The 19,378-nt window shown below is 45.9% G+C and overlaps 1 protein-coding gene across 1 annotated transcript; it reads right to left on the bottom strand.

Annotated features, from left to right (window-relative positions):
• Positions 1–1,444: 1,444 nt before the first annotated feature.
• On the bottom strand, positions 1,445–15,649 carry LOC116821119 (butyrophilin subfamily 1 member A1-like). The gene is given in 8 exon segments (XM_075071707.1): positions 1,445–2,095; positions 3,758–3,790; positions 4,507–4,527; positions 10,471–10,491; positions 11,172–11,273; positions 12,782–13,066; positions 15,162–15,510; positions 15,512–15,649. Coding segments are annotated over 8 exon segments (1,464 nt in total). The 3' UTR covers positions 1,445–1,580.
• Positions 15,650–19,378: the final 3,729 nt, after the last annotated feature.

Genomic DNA, 19,378 nt, shown 5'->3' with positions numbered 1-19,378 from the left:
CAGCAAGATAGATGGGAGAACCCAAGGGGACTGTCTGTGACTCCATGTTCAGGCTGTTCTAGTGCTTGAGTGTTCTCACTTGATACCTAGGAGGTGAAGTCTAAATACAGGACACAAGACCAGTGGGAGGTCTGTGCCCTGGTTTATAACTGTTTGCCCTGACGTTGGTACTCACATTCCTGAGCTGCTGCACACAGTTTGAAGGGAGAACTGAACATGGGTCTCCCACATGCTAGTTGAGTGCTCTCACCATGGGGCTAAATGTTTTAAGGCAGGTGATAGCACCAAACCCACCACCTTCTCTCCCCCCCTCCTGTGGAAAGAAACAGATGCCTACCTCATTCCAGCAAGAAACACCTTAGGCGCCTGAACCACCTGACTTCAGATGCTGGGTTCCCGTCTGTGGGTTGCTAAGCAGACATAGGTGCCCCTCTGCAGCCCCGATTTTGGCGCGCGTCTGTGAGAGGGGGCAGGACTTAGGACACCCCTTCCCCCTTGTTCCCGCTCCCATTGGCTAGCTTAGATGGCTTCCTGCCTAGTGAGCTGGCTTTTGTGAATCGCACTGTAAGGTGCCTGTGATGTCCATGCATTGGATAGGGTGTTTAGGCCCCAACTCAGCTTTGCAGAGTTGCAGACTGTGATTTTCTACTTGCCTACAAATTAAGCCCTGTGATGCTCAGCACTGCAACACCAAGTCATGGATCGCACCCTGTGCAACTAGCCTCCAATCCGCAGAGCACAGCTGAGCAATTCCTGATTGACATGGGTGTGCACAGGACAGAGACAGAGCACAAGCTGGAGAGTGACACATCACAGTAAAACCCAAACTCTCCTCCTAGAGACACAATATTTCCTGTGGGGGATGGGGGGACACAACCTAGTCAGGAAGCAAATCCCAGGACTCTGCCCCATCACCTGCAGCTGGGACAGTAAAGTGGAACAAAGATGAAGAATTGTTTGTAATGTTTTATTTACAGTAAGTAGCTGAAAAGTAGCAAAGTAAAAGGAGCTAAGAAGGAGCTTTAATAACCACAGCACGGCCAGGAGATCCCCAGCTACTGAGAACAGTTTGATTAATGGCACTAAGATAGCACCAATGGCCAGGAATTAATATAGGGAATTAATGAGCTACAGTCTCACTTTCAGTAACATGGGTGCAGATCGATGGAAAAACCATCTCCCCATGGGTGTGTGTGACCATTACAGTGTTACCAGTTGCCCTGTAGTGACCGTGGTCCCTGCGGCAGGAGCTCTGGCTGGGAGCCCCCAGTGAGATCTAACCCCACAGATCTGTACAAACCGCTCCCTGCTGCTGCTGCTTCTCCCCAACCCCCAAACCCTGATTGATCAATGCTGTGTCCCTGCCACCCCCACCTCTGCCTGTGCCCAGCCCGGCTGTTAGTGCTGCCCCCTGCCCAGCCCCCACCTCAGCTCTTCAGGACTGCAGGGAAGGGGAGGGGCTTCCACAGGTCATAGAGATGATCCAGAAGCTGGGTAGATGGGAGTCCTCCAAGATCATAGAGACTGGGGTGTGTGTGGCTAGAGAGGCTGATTTCCAGTTCCCCCCTCTGCTGTGTGTCTCAGGGACACAGGCTGAGCCGGGATCCTGGCCCCGCCCAGAACCAGGGTCGGATTCTCCCCCCAGGGACGGAGCCCGGCGGGAAAGTGAAGATCGGGGCCTCGTCACCAGCATCGATAAATGTCACCTGCCCCCGGTCACAGTCCAGACAAAACCGGATCCTGCTGGGGAACCGGCTCAGGGGCAGGGGGGTCACAGGGGAGGTGAGAGCCTGGAACAGACCCCCCCAGCGCTGCACAGCCCAGATCCCCCCCTCACGGCTACGGCTGATCTCTCCCTTCCTCCCCACAGACTCTCTGGCCACCCCCACAGCCCAGCCTCCCGCATCCCCCACCTCCACCTCCCAGCAATGTCTCCCCGAGGTGAATCCCTCACAGCCCAGCACACAGCCCCATGAGTCAAATCTCTCAGGGTTGTTGGGCAGTCGCTGCCATGTCTGTTCCCATCTCACACTTTTCCAGTCCTCAGACAGGACGAGTTGGGGATGAGCCGTGTCTGGATTCAGAGTCACATGCGCTGGGGAGAGAGAATCAGAGCGTTAGGGGCAGAGCTCAGCCCTGGGGGAAGGTTTGATGGTGTCAGTGACAGAATCTGCCCCAGCTGGGGAGTGACTCAGGGAATCTCCTTCCTCCAGGATTTACCCATCAGCTCTGAGATCTCAGCACAGTGCTGGGGAGAGTCACTCCCCTGGCAGAGATGTGTCAGCAACAGGAACAGCTGGGCCAGGCCTGAGACTCAGAATCTCTCTCCTTCTTCCCCCACATCTCCCCGGGGAGGGGACTAGAGACTCTGGGAGCCCCCAGCCGATGGTAAAACTCAGTGAACATTGACAGAGCTCCCCTGCCACTTCAAATCTCTCTGTGACCCCACTGCCCCTGCTGTGCTGGACTTCACTATGGGGTCTCTCCACTGCAGCCGGCCTGCTCTGAAATCTCACAGCTGGGACAGCAACAGGCCAAATGGTACCAGGATTGAACCTGCCAAGAATGTCACTGCTGAGCAGTAATTGCAGCACAAAAGTACGTTATCCTGGGAGACTGAGGGGCTAAACAAGGGAGGCACGTTCATGGTAGAAGCTATGAGTGTGGGGGAGCCAGGACAAATGAAGGTTTTGTGGGGCCGTGGGCCATAGCAAGTAAGGGCCCTTCCCCACCCCTTCTGCCTGTAGAACCCCTCCCCCCCCGCACACACACACGCACTCCTGCTGGGGAATTAGGGCTGAGGCATGGGGGGGTGCCCTGCTCTGCTCACCTGTGCTCCAGCTGCAGAGCAGGGCAAGACCCCACACCCTGATGCTATTCCCTGGCTGGAGTGCTGGGTGGATGGGGGAGTGGGGCAAGTCCCCAAGCCCTGACCCCACTCTCTGGCAGGAGCAGTGGGCAGGCAGAGGAGGTTGGGGCACAGAGACATCCATTTTTCCTGAGCCCCTGGGCACAGGCCCCATTGTCCCAGTGGCAAATCTGCCACTAGGGAGGAGGTACAGAATAGGTGGCTGGTGGAAAGAGGGAGAGGGTCATGCTAGTGATCGGGAGGCTGACTTGATGTCTTGTTTACCAGAGATGAGACCATGCTGGGGTCATGGTGGATGGAGACAAGAGAAAAGAGACAAGCTCACAGCGCTGATCACAGGAGCTTCCCAGATCTGTAGAATGGAGCCAGGGGAGCCCGTCTGTGATCAAGGTTCTGTTCCTCTGCTTGAGACAGGAGCAACGGTCTCACACAGACACAGTCCCTGATCACCCCGTCAGTGTGGGGTAACTGCAGAGCTCCTGGCCTTCTTCAGAGGGGAAAAGAGGAAGGAAGAAACAAAGGGACACGAGATTGGACATCAGCACAGGAACATAAAACAAACTCCCCCTGGAGAAGTGGCTGTGAAGGTGCATGTCCTACTGGTTCTGTACATTGGGTGGCAGCTGCTATCACAGATCTCTGCAGGGTGCAGTGCATATGCAAGCCGTGAAGAGGCAGAAAGAGTAGACGCAATATGCTATGGATTCATTATGGTGTGGTAGGACATAGGCACAAACCCCACTTCACCTTGTGATGCACCGTGAAATGCAGGGTGCTGGGGAGGTCTGCCCTGAACTATCATCTCCACTCCCATGTACAAAAAAAAAGAGGCATATTGCCTCATCGGAATGAATATTTGGACATTGATCAAATATGATCTTTAATTACCTTCTTCTATAGGTGCCACGGATCTTCTCCACCCTAAAACCAGCCACATAATTAGAGAGGAGAACAGATCTGAACAAGTATTGCTTGATTCAATACTGTACAAACTAAATACACTGAAGGAAAAAGAAAGTTATAAGTTTATCACAACCTCCACTGGATTGCATGTGTGTTTCTCTCTCCCAGGGTGGATCTTCACTGCAGAGTTAGCTCAGGATCTTATCTGGCTGTTGCCTCAATCTGTTTATTGCGCAAGTACAAAAACTGTGATTCAAGGTTGGTGGTGCTTTGCACCCAGGTTAGCTGGCAAGACTTTGGGTTTAGGCTGTAGCCCAGGTACCACTTTAATTCAGGTTGGTTACATGCCCACTTTGCAGTGTGGAGGGAAGATAATCATCTCAGGTGCGGATAGTCCTCCAGTGCCTTCCCACAATTCCTCCTGGGCCATATTTTTTTTGGCCATTACCTACTCTATTATTCTGTTGCTTATCAATTTTTCAGATAAGCTTTTAGTGTGAAATTCATCCAGTTTAGTCTTTCCCCACATTTTATAAAATTACATTAACAAACAAACCCCCAAAGAATAATGATGATGATAAAAAAGCAAACAAACTAACTAAAAATGTTTCCTATTGAACAATTTTAAAATTTAAATTTCAAAGAAAACAACCCCACCACAATTAAACAAACAGACACGAGACTCCAAAGTGGTACAAAAAGTTTCTTTTCAGAGGAAGGATAATGACACTTACTTATCTCGTTATCTCGTTTCTCTGAAAATGAAAGAGAAATAAATAATTTTTTAAGGCATTTCCCTTTTCTTATGTTTTATTTCTCTTTATCATCAATACCACAGAAAAGGCTGAGAGAAATCAACATCTTCAAAACATCAGACAAGAAGATCCAGTGGTACCTTCTGATCTTAAACTCTGTGACTCTATTGCTTATCAGTTTTTCAAATTAGCTTTTGGTACAAAATCTCTCCACTTTAGTGGTCCCCCACATTTTAAACAATTACACTGACTCTTCCACAAAAGAATAATAATAAAAAGCAAATAAACAAAAAGAGAGGTTTCATAGTACAACAAATTGTAGAAGTTAAATTTTACAGAGAACTCCACAATATTTAAACAAACTGCCACATGAAGATCCAATTACACACACACAAAAAATCCTTTTCAGAGGAAGGATAATGACACTTACCAATTTCTATATTGCATTTGCCTAAAAATTAAACAGACACAAAAAGTTTGTCAGGTGTTTTGCTTTTTCTTAAGTTTTATTTCTCTTTATCATCACTATGATAGTTAAGACAGGTTACTTCTATTCAATCTCTTCTTCAGGAACTCAGACAAGACCAGTGGTGCCCTAGCTTTTCCGATCACACACCCCTTGCAGTAATGGAATCTGTCTGCTCCCCCCTTCCATTACTACCCAGTTGGCTCAGCAGAGGAGCTTGGGCTGAAGGCAGAGCTGGGTGCAAAACTGGGGATAGGGAAGGAGCTGGGGCTACAAGCAGAGCTGGCCTGGAGGAGGAGAGGGACTTTGGTAGTAACTGGCCTGCGGCCAGAGCAGGGGGAGGACTGGAACTGTGGCAGGAGCTGGAGCTTGGCAGGGGGGTATGGGGCAGAGTGCAGCTGCAGATGGGATTGGATCAGGGTTGGGGGCTGGGTGGGGCTCCCTCCCCTCTCCCCAAGGGGGCTGGCAGGGACCCTGCCTTTTACCTCCTCAGGGTCGGATTAAGAAAGGGGCTTTAGGGGCTGCAGCCCAGGGGCCCAGGGAAAGGGAGGCCCCACAAAATGATCTCCAGACTGCCAAAAGTGCAGATCTTTTTGTGGTGCCGCCTTACCCAGGACCATGGGCTGCAGCCACTAAAGCCCCTGCATTCCAGCCTAGCCTGGCATTGGCGGGGAAGCGGCTCTGCATGTTGACATGCCATTCTCACCCCCACCCTGCTGGGCTGGAGCTGTGAGTGCTGGGAAACTCAGTCCGCGCGCTTCCTTCACTTGCAGGCGCCGCCACCACAGCTCGTATTGGCCAGGAATTACAGCCAATGGGAGCTGTGGGGGGCGGTGCCTGCATGCAAGCACAGGACAGCATGCAGTGCCACCTCCTCCCTCTCCCTGAGGCATGAACCACCAAAAGGGAGATGTCCCAGGTAAGCACCCCCAACCTCCTGCCCTGAGCCCCCTCCCACACCATAACTCCCTCCAAGACCCCACCCTCCAGCCCCACCCATGAGCCCCCTCCCACACTGTAACTCCCTCCAGACCCCACACCCGCAGCATCCTGCCCTGAGCCCTCTCCCACCCTCCAATCCCCTTGGCACCAGCCTGGAGCTCCTCCTGCATCCGAAAAGCCCTAATCCCCAGCTGCACCCCCAAGTCCTCACCCCCAGTCAGAGCCCTCACCCTCTTCCACACCCACCCACTGCCCCAATCCACAGCCCTCTCCTGCACTCTGAATCCCACATTTTTGACCCTACTCCAGAGCCTAGGAGGGGCCTACAAACTCTAATAGTCCTGGGCCCCCAGAAGAGTTAATCCGGCCCTGCGCCCACTTGAAGAGTCCTCCACATGCCCCTTGGGGCCTGCCCCACAGTCTGCAGACCTCTGGACTACAGGATCCAGTCTATCCTTCTGGTCTTAAACACTATGACTCTATAACTGCATGGCTTATCAATTTTTCAAATTAACTTTTGGTGTGAAATTCATCCAGTTTAGTCTTTCCCCACATTTTATAAAGCTATATTAAAGCTGACCCCCCCACGCACACGTTACCAAAACACTGATAATAATAACAAAGTAAGCAAACAAAAATGGTTTCCTACTGTAGCCATTTTAAGTTAAATTTAAAATCAAACACCTCCACCACCACTGCTCCACACACTCCCACATGAGAATCCAAACTGGTACAAAACATTCCTTGTCACAGGAAGGAGAATGCCACTTACTTATTTCTTTATCTCGTTTGTCTAAAATTTAAAGAGAAATAAATCGATATTTTTGTTAGGTGTTTCCCTTTCCTTATGTTTTATATCTGTTTATTGTCAATATGACAGTAAAGGCTGAGAGAAATCAACCTCCTCTTCATAGAGAATCACAGAATATCAGGGTTGGAAGGGACCTCGTGAGGTCATCTAGTCCAACCCCCTGCTCAAAGCAGGATCAATCCCTGGAAGCAGGACCAATTCCTGGATCCTTTTCAGGACATCAGACAAGAGGATCCAGGGCTCTCTTCTGGTCTGGAACTCTGTGACTCTATTGCTTATCAGTTTTTCAAACGTAGCACTTCCCCACATTTTATACAATTACATTAAAGCCCACAAGAAAGAACAATAAAAAGTAAGTAAACAAACAAAGGGGTTCGTATTACAACAAAACTGTAAAAGTTAAATGTAATATTAAACAACTCCAAACCATTTAAACAAACTCTCACATGAAGATCCACTTAAAAAAAAAAATCCTTGTCAAAGGAAGGATAATGACACTTACCAATTTCTATATCTCGTTTGCCTAAAAAGTAAACAGAAATACCCAAATTGTTTGTTAGAAATAAAACAAGAAAAGGGAAACTCCTCTTTATCGTCAATATGACAGTTAAGACTGAGAGATTATTTCTATTCAAACTCCTCTTAAGGAGATCAGACTGGACCAGTGCGGCACAAACTTATCCTGTCACGCCCCCACTTACCAGTAATGGAGTCTGTCTCAGGCCCCCCTCCCCCCTCCATTACACCACAGTTGGCTGAGTCCGGGAGCTTGGGCTGAAAGCAGAGCCGGGCATAAGGGAGGAGCTGGAAATAGAGGTGGAACTGGGCTGGGGGTGGCAAGGGATTAAGGGCAGAGTTGGGCTGGAGGCAGGGCAGGCAGGGGAGTGGAGCTGCAATTGGAGTGGGAGCTGGGCTGGGGGAAAAGTGGAGCAGGGGCTAGGGCAGAGCAGGGGGTGGAGTGGAGCTGTGGCTGGGGCAGGAGCTGGGCTAGTGGGTCGAGCATGTCATGGGCTGGGGCAGAGCAGCAGGTGGAGTGGAGCTGCAGCTGGGGCCAGACCAGGGCTGGGTGTGGAGCAGGGGACCAAGTGAAACTGGGGTGTGATCAGAGCTGGAGTTGGGGCAGAAAGGGGCTGGGTGGCACTATCTCTCCATGCCGCATGGGGGCTATCTAGGGCCCTGCCATGGACTCCGTCCCCCAAACATTCCTTCATGCACTCCTAGCAGGGCACACCCCACAGCTTTTGGAACACTGGACAAGAGGATACAATCATTCTTTCTGGTCTTAAACTGTATGATTCTATTAGACTCATAGAATCATTAGACTGAAAGTCTAATCCCCTGCACTTGTGGCAGGACTAAGTATTATCTATTCTAGACTACCCTGACAGGTGTTTGTCTAACCTGCTCTTAAAAAACTCCAATGAAGGAGATTCTACATCCTCCTTTAGTCCATTTCTTCCCTACTCTGCCTGTTGGGAAGTTTTTCCTAATGTCCAGCCTAAACCTCTCTCACTGCAATTTAAGTCCCTTGCTTCTTGTCCTAGTCTCAGAGGTTAATGAGAACAATTTACCTCCCACCTTCTTGTAACAATTTTTCATATACTTGAAAACTGGTATCATGTCCCCCCTTAGTCCTCTCTTCTCCAGACTAAACAAACCCACCTCCCTGCCCCTCTGATTAAAAGAGGGCCAGAACTGAAAGACTTGCTGTCATAAACAGATGGTTAAGGGTTAATGTCTCTTTTACCTGTAAAGGGTTAAGAAGCTCAGGAAACCTGGCTGACACCTGACCAGAGAACCAATGGGGGGACAAGATACTTTCAAATCTTTGTGGAGGGAAGTCTTGACTCACCCCAAAGAGAGAAGGGATGGGAACTGGTTGGCTGTACAACAAGACTCATGCTGCATATTCCCAAGTGGGTGCAGTGGGTACGCCAGGCAGCTCCAGAGGGATTGTGACTCCAGAAGCACTTGCTGTGGCAGGGCACCACCAAACTGCTCCCAAACATCACTAAGTGAAAGCCACTCTGTGAGCATCTTCACAACATCCATACCAATCAAAATCTACTTCCTGCAATAGCTTTTCAGCTCCTGTACTTGCTATAGTCTTAGGTAGACACGAGGAAGCATATAAATCATGATTAACACTGTTCAATATGTGATATCAGACTTAACATCTGACACGACGCTACAATTATATAGTATCGTTTCCAATAAGCATGTGAACAAATGGATAAATATCTGACCCCCATGTAATTTCTAAAGCAGAGGATTTGCTAATTCTAGAAAGGGGGGAGGAAGGAGGAGAGATGGTTAATTTCTCCTATGATTTTTAAGTATCCAGGGATTTGTCCTCCTTGTTTTAATATCCAAGGGATTTGGATCTGTGTTCACCCAGGGAATTGGTGAAGCGTCTCAAGGCAGCCCAGGGAGGGGAAAGTTTGAAGGGGACAGGGAGTGCGCCAGATACTGAATTTCTGGCTGGTGGCAGCGTTACCAGATCTAAGCTAGTAATTAAGCTTAGAAGGGTCCATGCAGGTCACCACATTTGTACTCTAAAGTTCAAAGTGGGGAAAGAAACCTTGACACTTGCCCACTGGGAGGGGGCACTAAGTGTGTTAACCACTAGACCACCTAACCCACCGATGACTCTATTACACTTCTGCAGGGGGATCCAATTATTTACAAACATTTTCTTCTGAGGGAAGAAAATGACACTTATCAATTTCTAGATCTCGTTTCACTAAAACAAACAGAAATAGATATCAAAATTGTTATGAGCTTTCCTTCCCCTATATGTTATTTCTCTTTATCATCAATACAAAGTTAAGGCTGGGTGATTATTTTTATTCAACTTCCTTTTTTCTACTGCTTTCCCACAAACACCCCCGCCCCCAATAACATTTTGGTGTGAAGTTTATCTAGTTTAGACTTAATCTAGTTTTATAAACTTTGGGGTAACACACCCTGTCTTGGGGCACAGCCCCTTCCCAGTCAGGAAGAGACAAAAACTTCTCTGGGCTCAAGTGACCTCATTCCTACAGGGCCTGCTCCACTTGGAAGAAATGATCTTCAAAGGGAGAGGTTGTGACAGGAGTGGGCAGCAACCAGGAGGAAGCCTGCTGGATCTCAGGGGAAATGATTCTTGCAACAGAGCCACTTGGAGGAAGAGAACTTACCTAGGCTATTCCGTGGGGCTGGAGAGGGGAAGCTACGACCCTTACTGGAAAAATTCCAAGTCATAATGGGCTGCCCTGACCCTTCCAGAAAGAAGCAGGCACCAACAGGCGCCAGGTCCTCTCCCCTGCTAATCTCCAGGGGCACCCTGAGCCCTGCGGGGGCCCCCAAAGCCAGAGCCTGGGGAAGCTGCCCCTTTTGCTCCTCCCCCACATCAGCTGATTTCTATTGGGCCTATCCCTGTAACACTGAGGTGCAATACATTTTGTTAGCAAAAAAGAGATGGAGTACAAATCTGAGAAGCTAGGCTTTGCAGAGCTTTGTCTCAACTGGAATCAGTGACAGAGAGCGATAACCGCCTGAGAACTGGGAAGAAAGGGGGATGAAGGACCAAGCAGAACACAGATGTGACTGCTCTGATCCTATTCTCTGGTTCAGTTCTACTGTCTGAGACTCTCCTCCCTCCTGTCTTTCCAAGAAGCCCATAGACAATTGTGTAGCCATGGTCAAAAATTCTATTTGTGGAAAAAGGGAAATTGAAACTTACCAACTTCTTCATTAAGTTTCCCTGAAAAGTACAGAAATAAATATAAATTATTCTCATTGCCTTGCTTCATGAAACAGTATTAGAAGACTACATCCTCTAGGTAAAAAATTCATTAGGCGCATGGAGGGAAAAGTTCAATTTATTTGGAAATTGGGCTGGTATTCTTTATGGATGAAGTTCAGCAGGACATGGACAGCTGTGTCTGAGTTATGTGATCATGGGTATGGTTTTTACTGATTTACGATAGGGGCATGTCTATATGGCCTATCACTGTAATGTCGAGGTGCATTACACTTCATTAGCAATGAAAAAAAAAAAGAAAGGAAAAAAAAAGAAAAGAGAGAGAGAGATGAGGTAAATATGAGGCTAGGCTTTGCAGAACCTTCTCTCAAGTGGGACCAGAGACAGAAAGCAATAGTTGCCTGAGAACTGGGAAGAGAGGGAGATGGAGGACCAAGCAGAACAGAGATGTATCTGCTATGATCCGATTCAGTCTATTGTCTGAGACACTCCTCCCTTCTATTCTCTCCTCTGCACCTCTACCCCCACCCTCTATCAATAAATTCACATCCATTCTTCTTCTTTATTTAGGACTAGATCAGCAGATCACACATTCTTTTCATGTTAAATCCCTAAATTGCCCTTATTTATTAGGGGAAAAAACCCTTTATGTACAGTATATTTCTCTCTCTGATATTTACCTTTCATTTTAAACAGATAAACAGTGAGGCCAATGAAACCAAACAAAACCACCAGGATCACACTCAGAGCCACCATCCAGGGATTCACCCTTGGGAAAAAGGAATCTGAAAAACAAAATACCCAGGGCTTGCCTTAGTTTGAAAGTGGGGACTAAAAGCAGATTTTTTTTTCATACAAATACATAAATAGTGCCCAGCAGGATTTGCATGAGGGAAGAGTGAAAGAACGGCCATGTCTACACTACACAAAGGACCAGAAACTGTTTTTAAATGCAGCTCCAATCAACACAGCTTTACCACTGATTTATCCTTGAAAACACAGCCCTGATTTTGATTCATTGCTATTCAGAGGGCCACAGACATCAGAGACAAATTCTCAGCCCATAAAACCCCATTGACTCTAATAGGGTTATACCAGAAAAGAATTTGGCCCTTAGCAGTAAGTAATATTCAGAAACTGCCAGATTAATTAGCATATTTTTGAAAAATCCACAGTTACCCCCTAATATTGAGAAAAACCATAATCACAATTTATCCAAACACTTGTGCAACAAATTAACTAATTTCCATTTGCTGTTCTTGTGTTCACAGTGATTCGGTCATCTAAACAGGATGGAATTTTCAAATGCGCCTAATGTCTTTTCCACACATGGCTTGTGCTCTGGTTTAGTGAACCTGGGGAAACTCTCTTACGGGGTCATTCTTAAATTGGTTCAAGAGTTGACAACATAGGAGGGTTGCACCAATTTAAATAAATTGATACACAAAACCTTAAATCATAAATCAGCTTCATAGTGCTCTATCTCCATTTACCTGAAGTTGATAAGGAATTGATAGAAGCTAAATCTATTTAGGGCACTCTGAAACTTATACAAGAAGTGTTCACACAAGCAAGTGTCATCCATTAACTAATCAGTACATCTTCTGCGTCTAGAGAAAGGGTAAAAATGAGTCCTTCTGTGGATCCGGATCAAAGTAAATAAAGGAATGCAAGTCCCACTGAATGTCAGGAAAAACAACATCACATGATTTAGGTGACATTTCACAAAGGTAATGAAGCTGGTGAAGTGAACAGATCACTAGAGCCCTGCGTTGATACAAAATTGGCATCCGCATGCAATCTGCAATCCCCCAAAATGATGAGGCTATCTGTGAACATAAAGCAGATATCTGTGGGTTTACAGGGCTCTACAGATCACAATCAAGCCAGAGTACAAAATTTACCACATTCAAAAATATCATTAAGGTGAATTTAAGGTTACAGGGGCCTAGTGCATCAGTGGATTGAGTGAAAGTTCCTTCTCGAAAAGGAGGAGGAACACACCTTTTTGGAAGGTGTGTGCGTGCGCATGCATGCACGTGCACACATGCTAGAATATCAGGAAAGTCAAACTTAAAATTAAATTTACATGAAATCCAAAATGTTGATAGTCTGAATACTCACAATTAAGGGAATCAAATTGCTTAAAATGTAACCCTGTAAAGACACTATCTTCTGTGTTTGTGCATGGATTACGAAATATCCAACACAGAGGTTTCAGTTCTTTTCTTCCTATATTTTGTTTCGTTTCTAGTGGTAGTGACTTCAGTGTGGGATTTGGATGGTAACTGGTCTGCTATATAAACTGCTGATTCCTTTTCTTGATTGAGAACGGTGTTCCTGATGAAACAGGACAAGTTTTGGTTTGAATGTTCAATTACAATGAGAGCAGTTTCTGTTTCAAACAGGCCATTATCTCTTTGGGATGTTGTTTCAGAGAGTGTTGGTAAATGTCGCCCACTGAGATCTTTCCACAGCACTTCAGGCTCTGGGTACCAACCAGCTGATTGACAAACCACCTGAATCCCTCCATCTTGGTGACCCTCCACAGAGATAAGAGGAGCAGAGCCCAGACCTAAGAGGAAATACATAAAGGTGTCAATTCCGTATGTTAATAAAGCAAAAGGGACAGTTTGTGGGTCCCTTACTCACGCTAGAAAGCACCAATTCATGCGGGTAGTCAGTAGACGGGATAAATGAATACTGACTGCAATGTCTGAAATCCCAGTACTCATGGACACACAAAAATTTGAACAAATATTTAAAATTCTTCCACTGAGTCAGTGGAAGATATTGTCATCTCAACACAGGAGCAACTGAGCGCTGACACCTTTGGAGATATTACAATGTAGATAACTGAATAGGATCTGAACTTTAGAAAATCTGATCATTAATGCATTCGCTAGATACAGTTATTTAAACAAAAATCTAACTGGTTCATGGTGAAAGTGTTAAACCAGCAGGGGAAAATTCTCAGTCTTGTCTAAGAGTGATAAACGCATAATTTCCCCTCCCCACTAGGACACTCTGCACTCCATATCCACCATAGTAATATGATTGATTATGATATAATTATGTTGCATCTTGTACAAGACGTGTCAAGTAAGGTGTCAATGGAAAAGTTATGATTGGCTGAATGATTATCCTATCTGTATGCATGTATCATTTTTAAATCTGAAGTTATGAATATTGACTATGCATCTGTATTTCAAATGTGCTTGTTCTGGGTAGCACCCACAACTAGCCTTTCAAGTACAACAGTGAAGAAGCTAGACAGTGCTAACAGTCCATCACCAAAAACAATGGGCCATGGAAAAGTCTTGTCCTCACTGGGGGACACTGCAGACAACCTATGGATAATGGCTGCCATGACTCATCAAGCATGCAGGGGCATGTGACTAGATCACATGATACTGAACTCCATTTTGATACCTGTATTTTCTACATACTGGGCTGGGAACTTGGCTTGGAACAAAGGGGTTCCCACCATATAAAATAAACTGTAAAAGAGGGAAGTGGCATCACCAATTGGCCTCACTTGCCCCACAACTCAACACCTGGACATACCTCTGGAAGAGCTCTGACCCTGAACTGGGGAAGTGATGGTCCCAGGTGGGAAAGAAGGAAACCTGCCTGTGTATGAAACATCTACAAACTGCTTGTACTATCTAATAGAGTGAGCCACTTTTTGATTCAAATCCTGTGTGGTATATTAGGCTTAGATTGGGTTTTTCTTTACTTGCTTAATAATCAACTTTGATCTCTTTGCTATCACTTAAAATCTATCTTTCTGTAGTTAATAAATCAATTTTATATGTATATTTTACCTAAAATAGTGTGGTTTGAGTGAAGTGTCAGCTCAGTTAACAAACGTTTTTGTGTATATTCCTCTCCACATCGAGGAAGGGGCGAAGTGGGTAATTGTAATAATCTTTACTGGTCAGGCTTTTGACCAGGGCAGGATGGTACAGACCCAGGGTCCTAGGTTGGAGGGCTGGGGGGTGTTTTGGCTGAAGCTTCGCTATTGTTGGTTCATGAGTGCCTGGCCAGATGCATCATGCACAAAGATGGATGTGGTCCCTGCCTGTGGATGTTGGTGTGAGGGCAAGTGTGGAGGATTTTGCAGCTTTTCACAACATCACGATGCAAGAGGGAAACCAGACTGATTAGACAGAGGGGTCAGTTTTACCCCAGTTCCAAATGGTACCCCAGGGGAACCCATCACACCTACCACCACTATCACCATTATACAGTCTTAGCAAATAAGAATACTGCATTTGATTTTAACTACACCTGTGAGGAACAACCAACAGTGAACCAATAAGACGGTCATAAAAGTCTGTCAGTCCCATCTTAGCCACACATCCTAGAAATGACTGCAAAGCAACTGGAAGGCCATATGTGTCCAGAAGTCTTTCCCCTCTTGACTAAAGACAGCTTTGGGGTCAGTTAAGATCGGGTGAGAAAGTGCCTTGGCCATCCTAAAAATGTTTTTAACAACATGTTGGGAAAGTTTCCAGCATATTTTCCTGGTATGAAAGGGGCTGTTTGCTGAAAGTTAGATACACTGTGTTATTGTGAAATATTTCACAAGCAGGGAGTCACAGTTGTAATAGGAAAGAATAAAGCCTGCAGACCACACACAGCTAAAACTGAGAGGACCTACTGACCTGCTACCCACAGTTCCAATACAGTTTCTTCATAAACAGTATCATCTTGAACAAAACAGAGGTATTGTCCTTCATCAGCACATCTGATATTGAGAATCCTTAAGGGAACAATCCCATCTGTGAGTCCGGCTTTCAAAAGCTCTGTCCTTCCCCTGTAGCCTGGCATCTGCCCATCATACTGATCCTTCCCATCACGATACAGGTGCACAAAGAATGCAAACTCAGAGTGGAACCACCTCACCTCCATGTTTGCAGCACTCATCCGGGGGGACAGGTGACAGGGTAACACAGCTTCCTGACCCAGGATGGCAGTGACAGGTTCAGAGGGTCCAATCACTGTGAACTTTGCTGGAAAAATGCACCATGAAAGTAACAACAACAAAAAGCAGGTCAGAGGAAAATGGCAATTTGATATGAAGGACACAGCCAAGAGGTTCCATTTCAGACAAACTTTCCAAAAACTTCAGCCAGGGAGAGACACCCGGCATGGAACATTTCAGCCTGAATGTTTAAGAGAGAGCAGCACTCATGGGCAGCGGGACTGGGACTCTATTATAAGAACACTCAGCCTCAGTGTTTGGCACAGGCACAGAGCACTGGACTCAGTGGGGAGCTAAGAATTGGTAGGCTCAATGCCTGGCAGAGGCACACAGTGCTGACCCGGGATGGGAAGCTGAAGACAGTTGTTTTCAGTCCATGTCACAGTCACACATCAGAGAAACTGAGGCAGAGAAATGGTAATGGACGTTTTTGGTGTGTAGCTGAGACAAGCTTACTATTTGTAACTAGCCGTCACTAAGTAATAGGTAGAGAGTAAGTGGGTGTGGAACCTCTGGAGGGTTTGGCTTGTTCTGGGTCTGTTGTTTTTCTCTGGCTGTGAGTTAAACAAGCTTTCTTTCTAAGCTGTCCATCTTCTGTTCAAATATAACTACTACCAGGTGAAGTACAAAGGAGACCAAAGTAATCGGCTTGTGATGTGCTTTGATTTGTATTTACATGGGTTGTGTGATTTGCTGAGCTGGTTGTAATTGGGCTATCCTGTTAAATCAGACTGTTTATTCTCTGTTCTTATAAGCCAAGAGCCTGTATGACATGTTAATGCAGTGAGAATTTTTCTGGTATTGTCTTTTCTCTTATATCAAGTTCTTTTTTAAAACCTGGTGAGTTTGGGTTTCTCTCTGGTGACGTCTACGGAAGGAGGGTGGAACAAAATTCTTTATATGAGTTTACACTATGTTTGAGAGGCATCGCCCCCGGGAGGGAATTAACCCTGTTTGTTTTGCCTTCAAGGAGTTAAGTATGGCAGTCGCAGGCTCACGGCCAGGAGGGAAGCGGGGGAGGCGATAACAGGGACATAGGGGAGGAACTGTTTTCGTTTGAGATAGGCGAGAACCCAGGGTCTGGGTCTTGGGGCCCCAGGGAAAAGTTGGGCGAGGCTAGAGAGGGGGGTCCGCAGGGAATCTGGGGAAGACCAGGCTGGTATTACCTCGAATACTATCTGTGGCATCGAAATAAGATCCAAGGCTGGGTATAAGCTTGGGAGGTTCAATGTAAGCACTCAGATTTTGTACTGCTACGGTCCAGGGATTTGGGACAGGATGTTTAACTCACAACCCACTATTTCCCTGAGTGTCTTCAGAATCAGAGCATGGTTTACTGACATTTGTCATGACATTAGCTGGGCGCCCAGCAGGAATAAGGTAAGGGCGTTGAGCGTAGGCCATATCTGGTGTTCTTTCACAAGGTGTTTCTGAGAACATGGCCAATATTGGCTAGAGCTAACTTGTGACAAGTATGGTTTCAAGTACTCGACATCGCTCAAAGAACCAAAGTAACCAAACTTAAATGAACATTAACTTATCTAAAGACAAAACAATGCCACTACCTGAAAGGAGACACAATACATCTCCCCCAGGAACCACGTCCTATCTTGCAGCACTACTCACTTTAACCGCAAAGGTGTGCTGCGAAAAATACACACAAAACCCACTTATCACCAGCAGCCTGTTAAAGTGAAAAAAGCACTTAAATACCAAATTCATCGCTACAGGACGTGTGCCGAGGTTCTGGGTGCCCTAGGCGCCGGGACCATTCACCACCTCCCGTGCGCGGGACAGTAGATACCCCCGCAGGTAACAAACGGCGGCGCTCGCGGAGCCGTCTGCGGCCCCCGCCGGCAAAATGCCGGCCTTCCCATATGTGCGGCACCCTAGCGACTGCAGTGCCTAAAAGAAGAGCGCCGCCCCTGATCATGTAAGATCCACCCACAGTTTCTAAACCCATTTTTTGGATACCGACATCCAAACCCTGAGGCTGTGAGGGATCTCCCACCAAGGTGCTAAGACAGCACCTTTCATGGCTTTGATAGGCTTCCTATTCTTCTGATGTGTAAGCTATACTTGGAGATTTGTAAAAAGTTGTGGAATATCATATTGGCTGAAGCAGAATCTGTGGGCAAAGCATGCATATCATGTCAGTTACTTTATTTCCCAACTCTACTTCGCTCGCTGCTCTCTTGTCTCTCTCATTATCTATTATAGGGACTACAGTGCATCATAAGTGCTATAATAGTCGGGTGTATACTGACACCTTAACCATGAGCATTGGCAAGGCCGCAATGTTAAAAAAGTCACATGAATCCAAGTATATTTCGTGTCTACATTATCTTTTGTGTGCACATTGTCTCAGAACTTAGGGCTTCTGATCTCGTTTGACGTTGACAACCCATAAGTGATTATTGTATAATACATCGATATAATTCAAAACTACACTCATAAGGTGTCTCAACTCAACTGTGTGGGCAGCTTTGGACAATCTGTAAAAAAGTAGCTTGTGTGAAGATAACCAGACCCTGGCACACCTGGCCGGAGACAAAATAACTAACCAGCGACAGCAAACGCAAATCAAAGGCCAAGAGTTAAATAATAGACGGGTCTGTCTTGCTGTGTAGATGTATAGTTTACGCACGTTGAGTCACTTCCATTGACCGTGATTGTCAGCATGTTGTGTAAGATACTTCAGGGGCCGTAAAGTCAAAATCCTTTTAAGGAATATAATTTCCGTATCCTGATTCCATCCTGTGAAACAAAAAGTAAAGAAGAAAATAATAAAACCGCAGGTAAGGGGAAGCGAGCTGCTGGAGTCTTGGCAGAAGTCTGAGAAATGTGACGGAGAGTCACTCTGTGCTAAGCAGCTGTATGATCTAGAAAACGAGGAAGAGAGAAAGAAATTATCATCGTGAGGTAATACTACTGAAACATAATCATGTAAGCAACACATTAAAGTCAAACATTAAAGCAGGCACAGTAAATAAATTAGCATTTGTGTTAAAGTGAGATCTTTCATATTATTGAAGTTAGATAACAGCATTTCAGTCTGGAAGTGTTGGTCAAAGGTGATTTCTTTACAAGTCTGCATTCTGTTTGCTCGTCTCCTACAAAATGCCATGTAAAAAGAAAGATAAAAAATCAGATCGATGTAAAAGTTGCTAGAAATTCCTACGCATGGAGAAAATCGATTTAAGGAACGATTAGAAAGCTGTGGCGTGTCAGAACGAGAGATTCTCATTTTATGGTTTTTTTTACCCCATATTTCTTTTCTTTCTGACATACTCAGGGAAAATGATTCAGTCGCCATGACAAGTCATAATGAACCATGAGCGAGAGGAGTCGCGCTCATAAATTAAGATGTTGGCAAGCGCGGGTGTACGTTACTTTTTCCAAACAGAATCATAGAAGTAACTTAATTCCTATGCAACATCTCCTTCTGAAGGCTTGAGAGGCAAGATCAGGTCCAGTTTGCTTCCCAATTAGAAGACATAGTGACAAGTAATAGAATGTCTTGAAATCAAATAACTGGAATAGTCGGAGTTCACCTGTATCACCATGCAAGAGAGGGCGAAATACGCTCATAGTATCATTTTGAACTTATCCGTTCAATCAGTTAAGTTTGTATTTCCAGAGAGACACATTTATCCTGGATTTAGGAGTCATGTTTCAGTTAATAATTCATCGGGGAATAAATGTGCTAAGGAAGCTTCAAAGAGACAAGGGAGATGGAGTCAACGTGCCAGAACTTCACTTACCTGCTATACATCCTGGAAATAAGCTCTGGAACAGTTTTGGCTCTCTCTGTGTTACTCAAGGTTTTCTAAAGCCTCATCATTCCCTCTAGTAGTTGACATTGTGCAGGGACTATTTAGTGATGGAATCCTGAAA

The sequence above is a fragment of the Chelonoidis abingdonii genome, chromosome 12, assembly GCF_003597395.2.
Source record: "Chelonoidis abingdonii isolate Lonesome George chromosome 12, CheloAbing_2.0, whole genome shotgun sequence".
Taxonomy (NCBI): Eukaryota; Metazoa; Chordata; order Testudines; family Testudinidae; genus Chelonoidis; species Chelonoidis abingdonii.
Note: the sequence above shows the minus strand (reverse complement) of the source record. Positions and strands in the feature narration are given on the sequence as shown.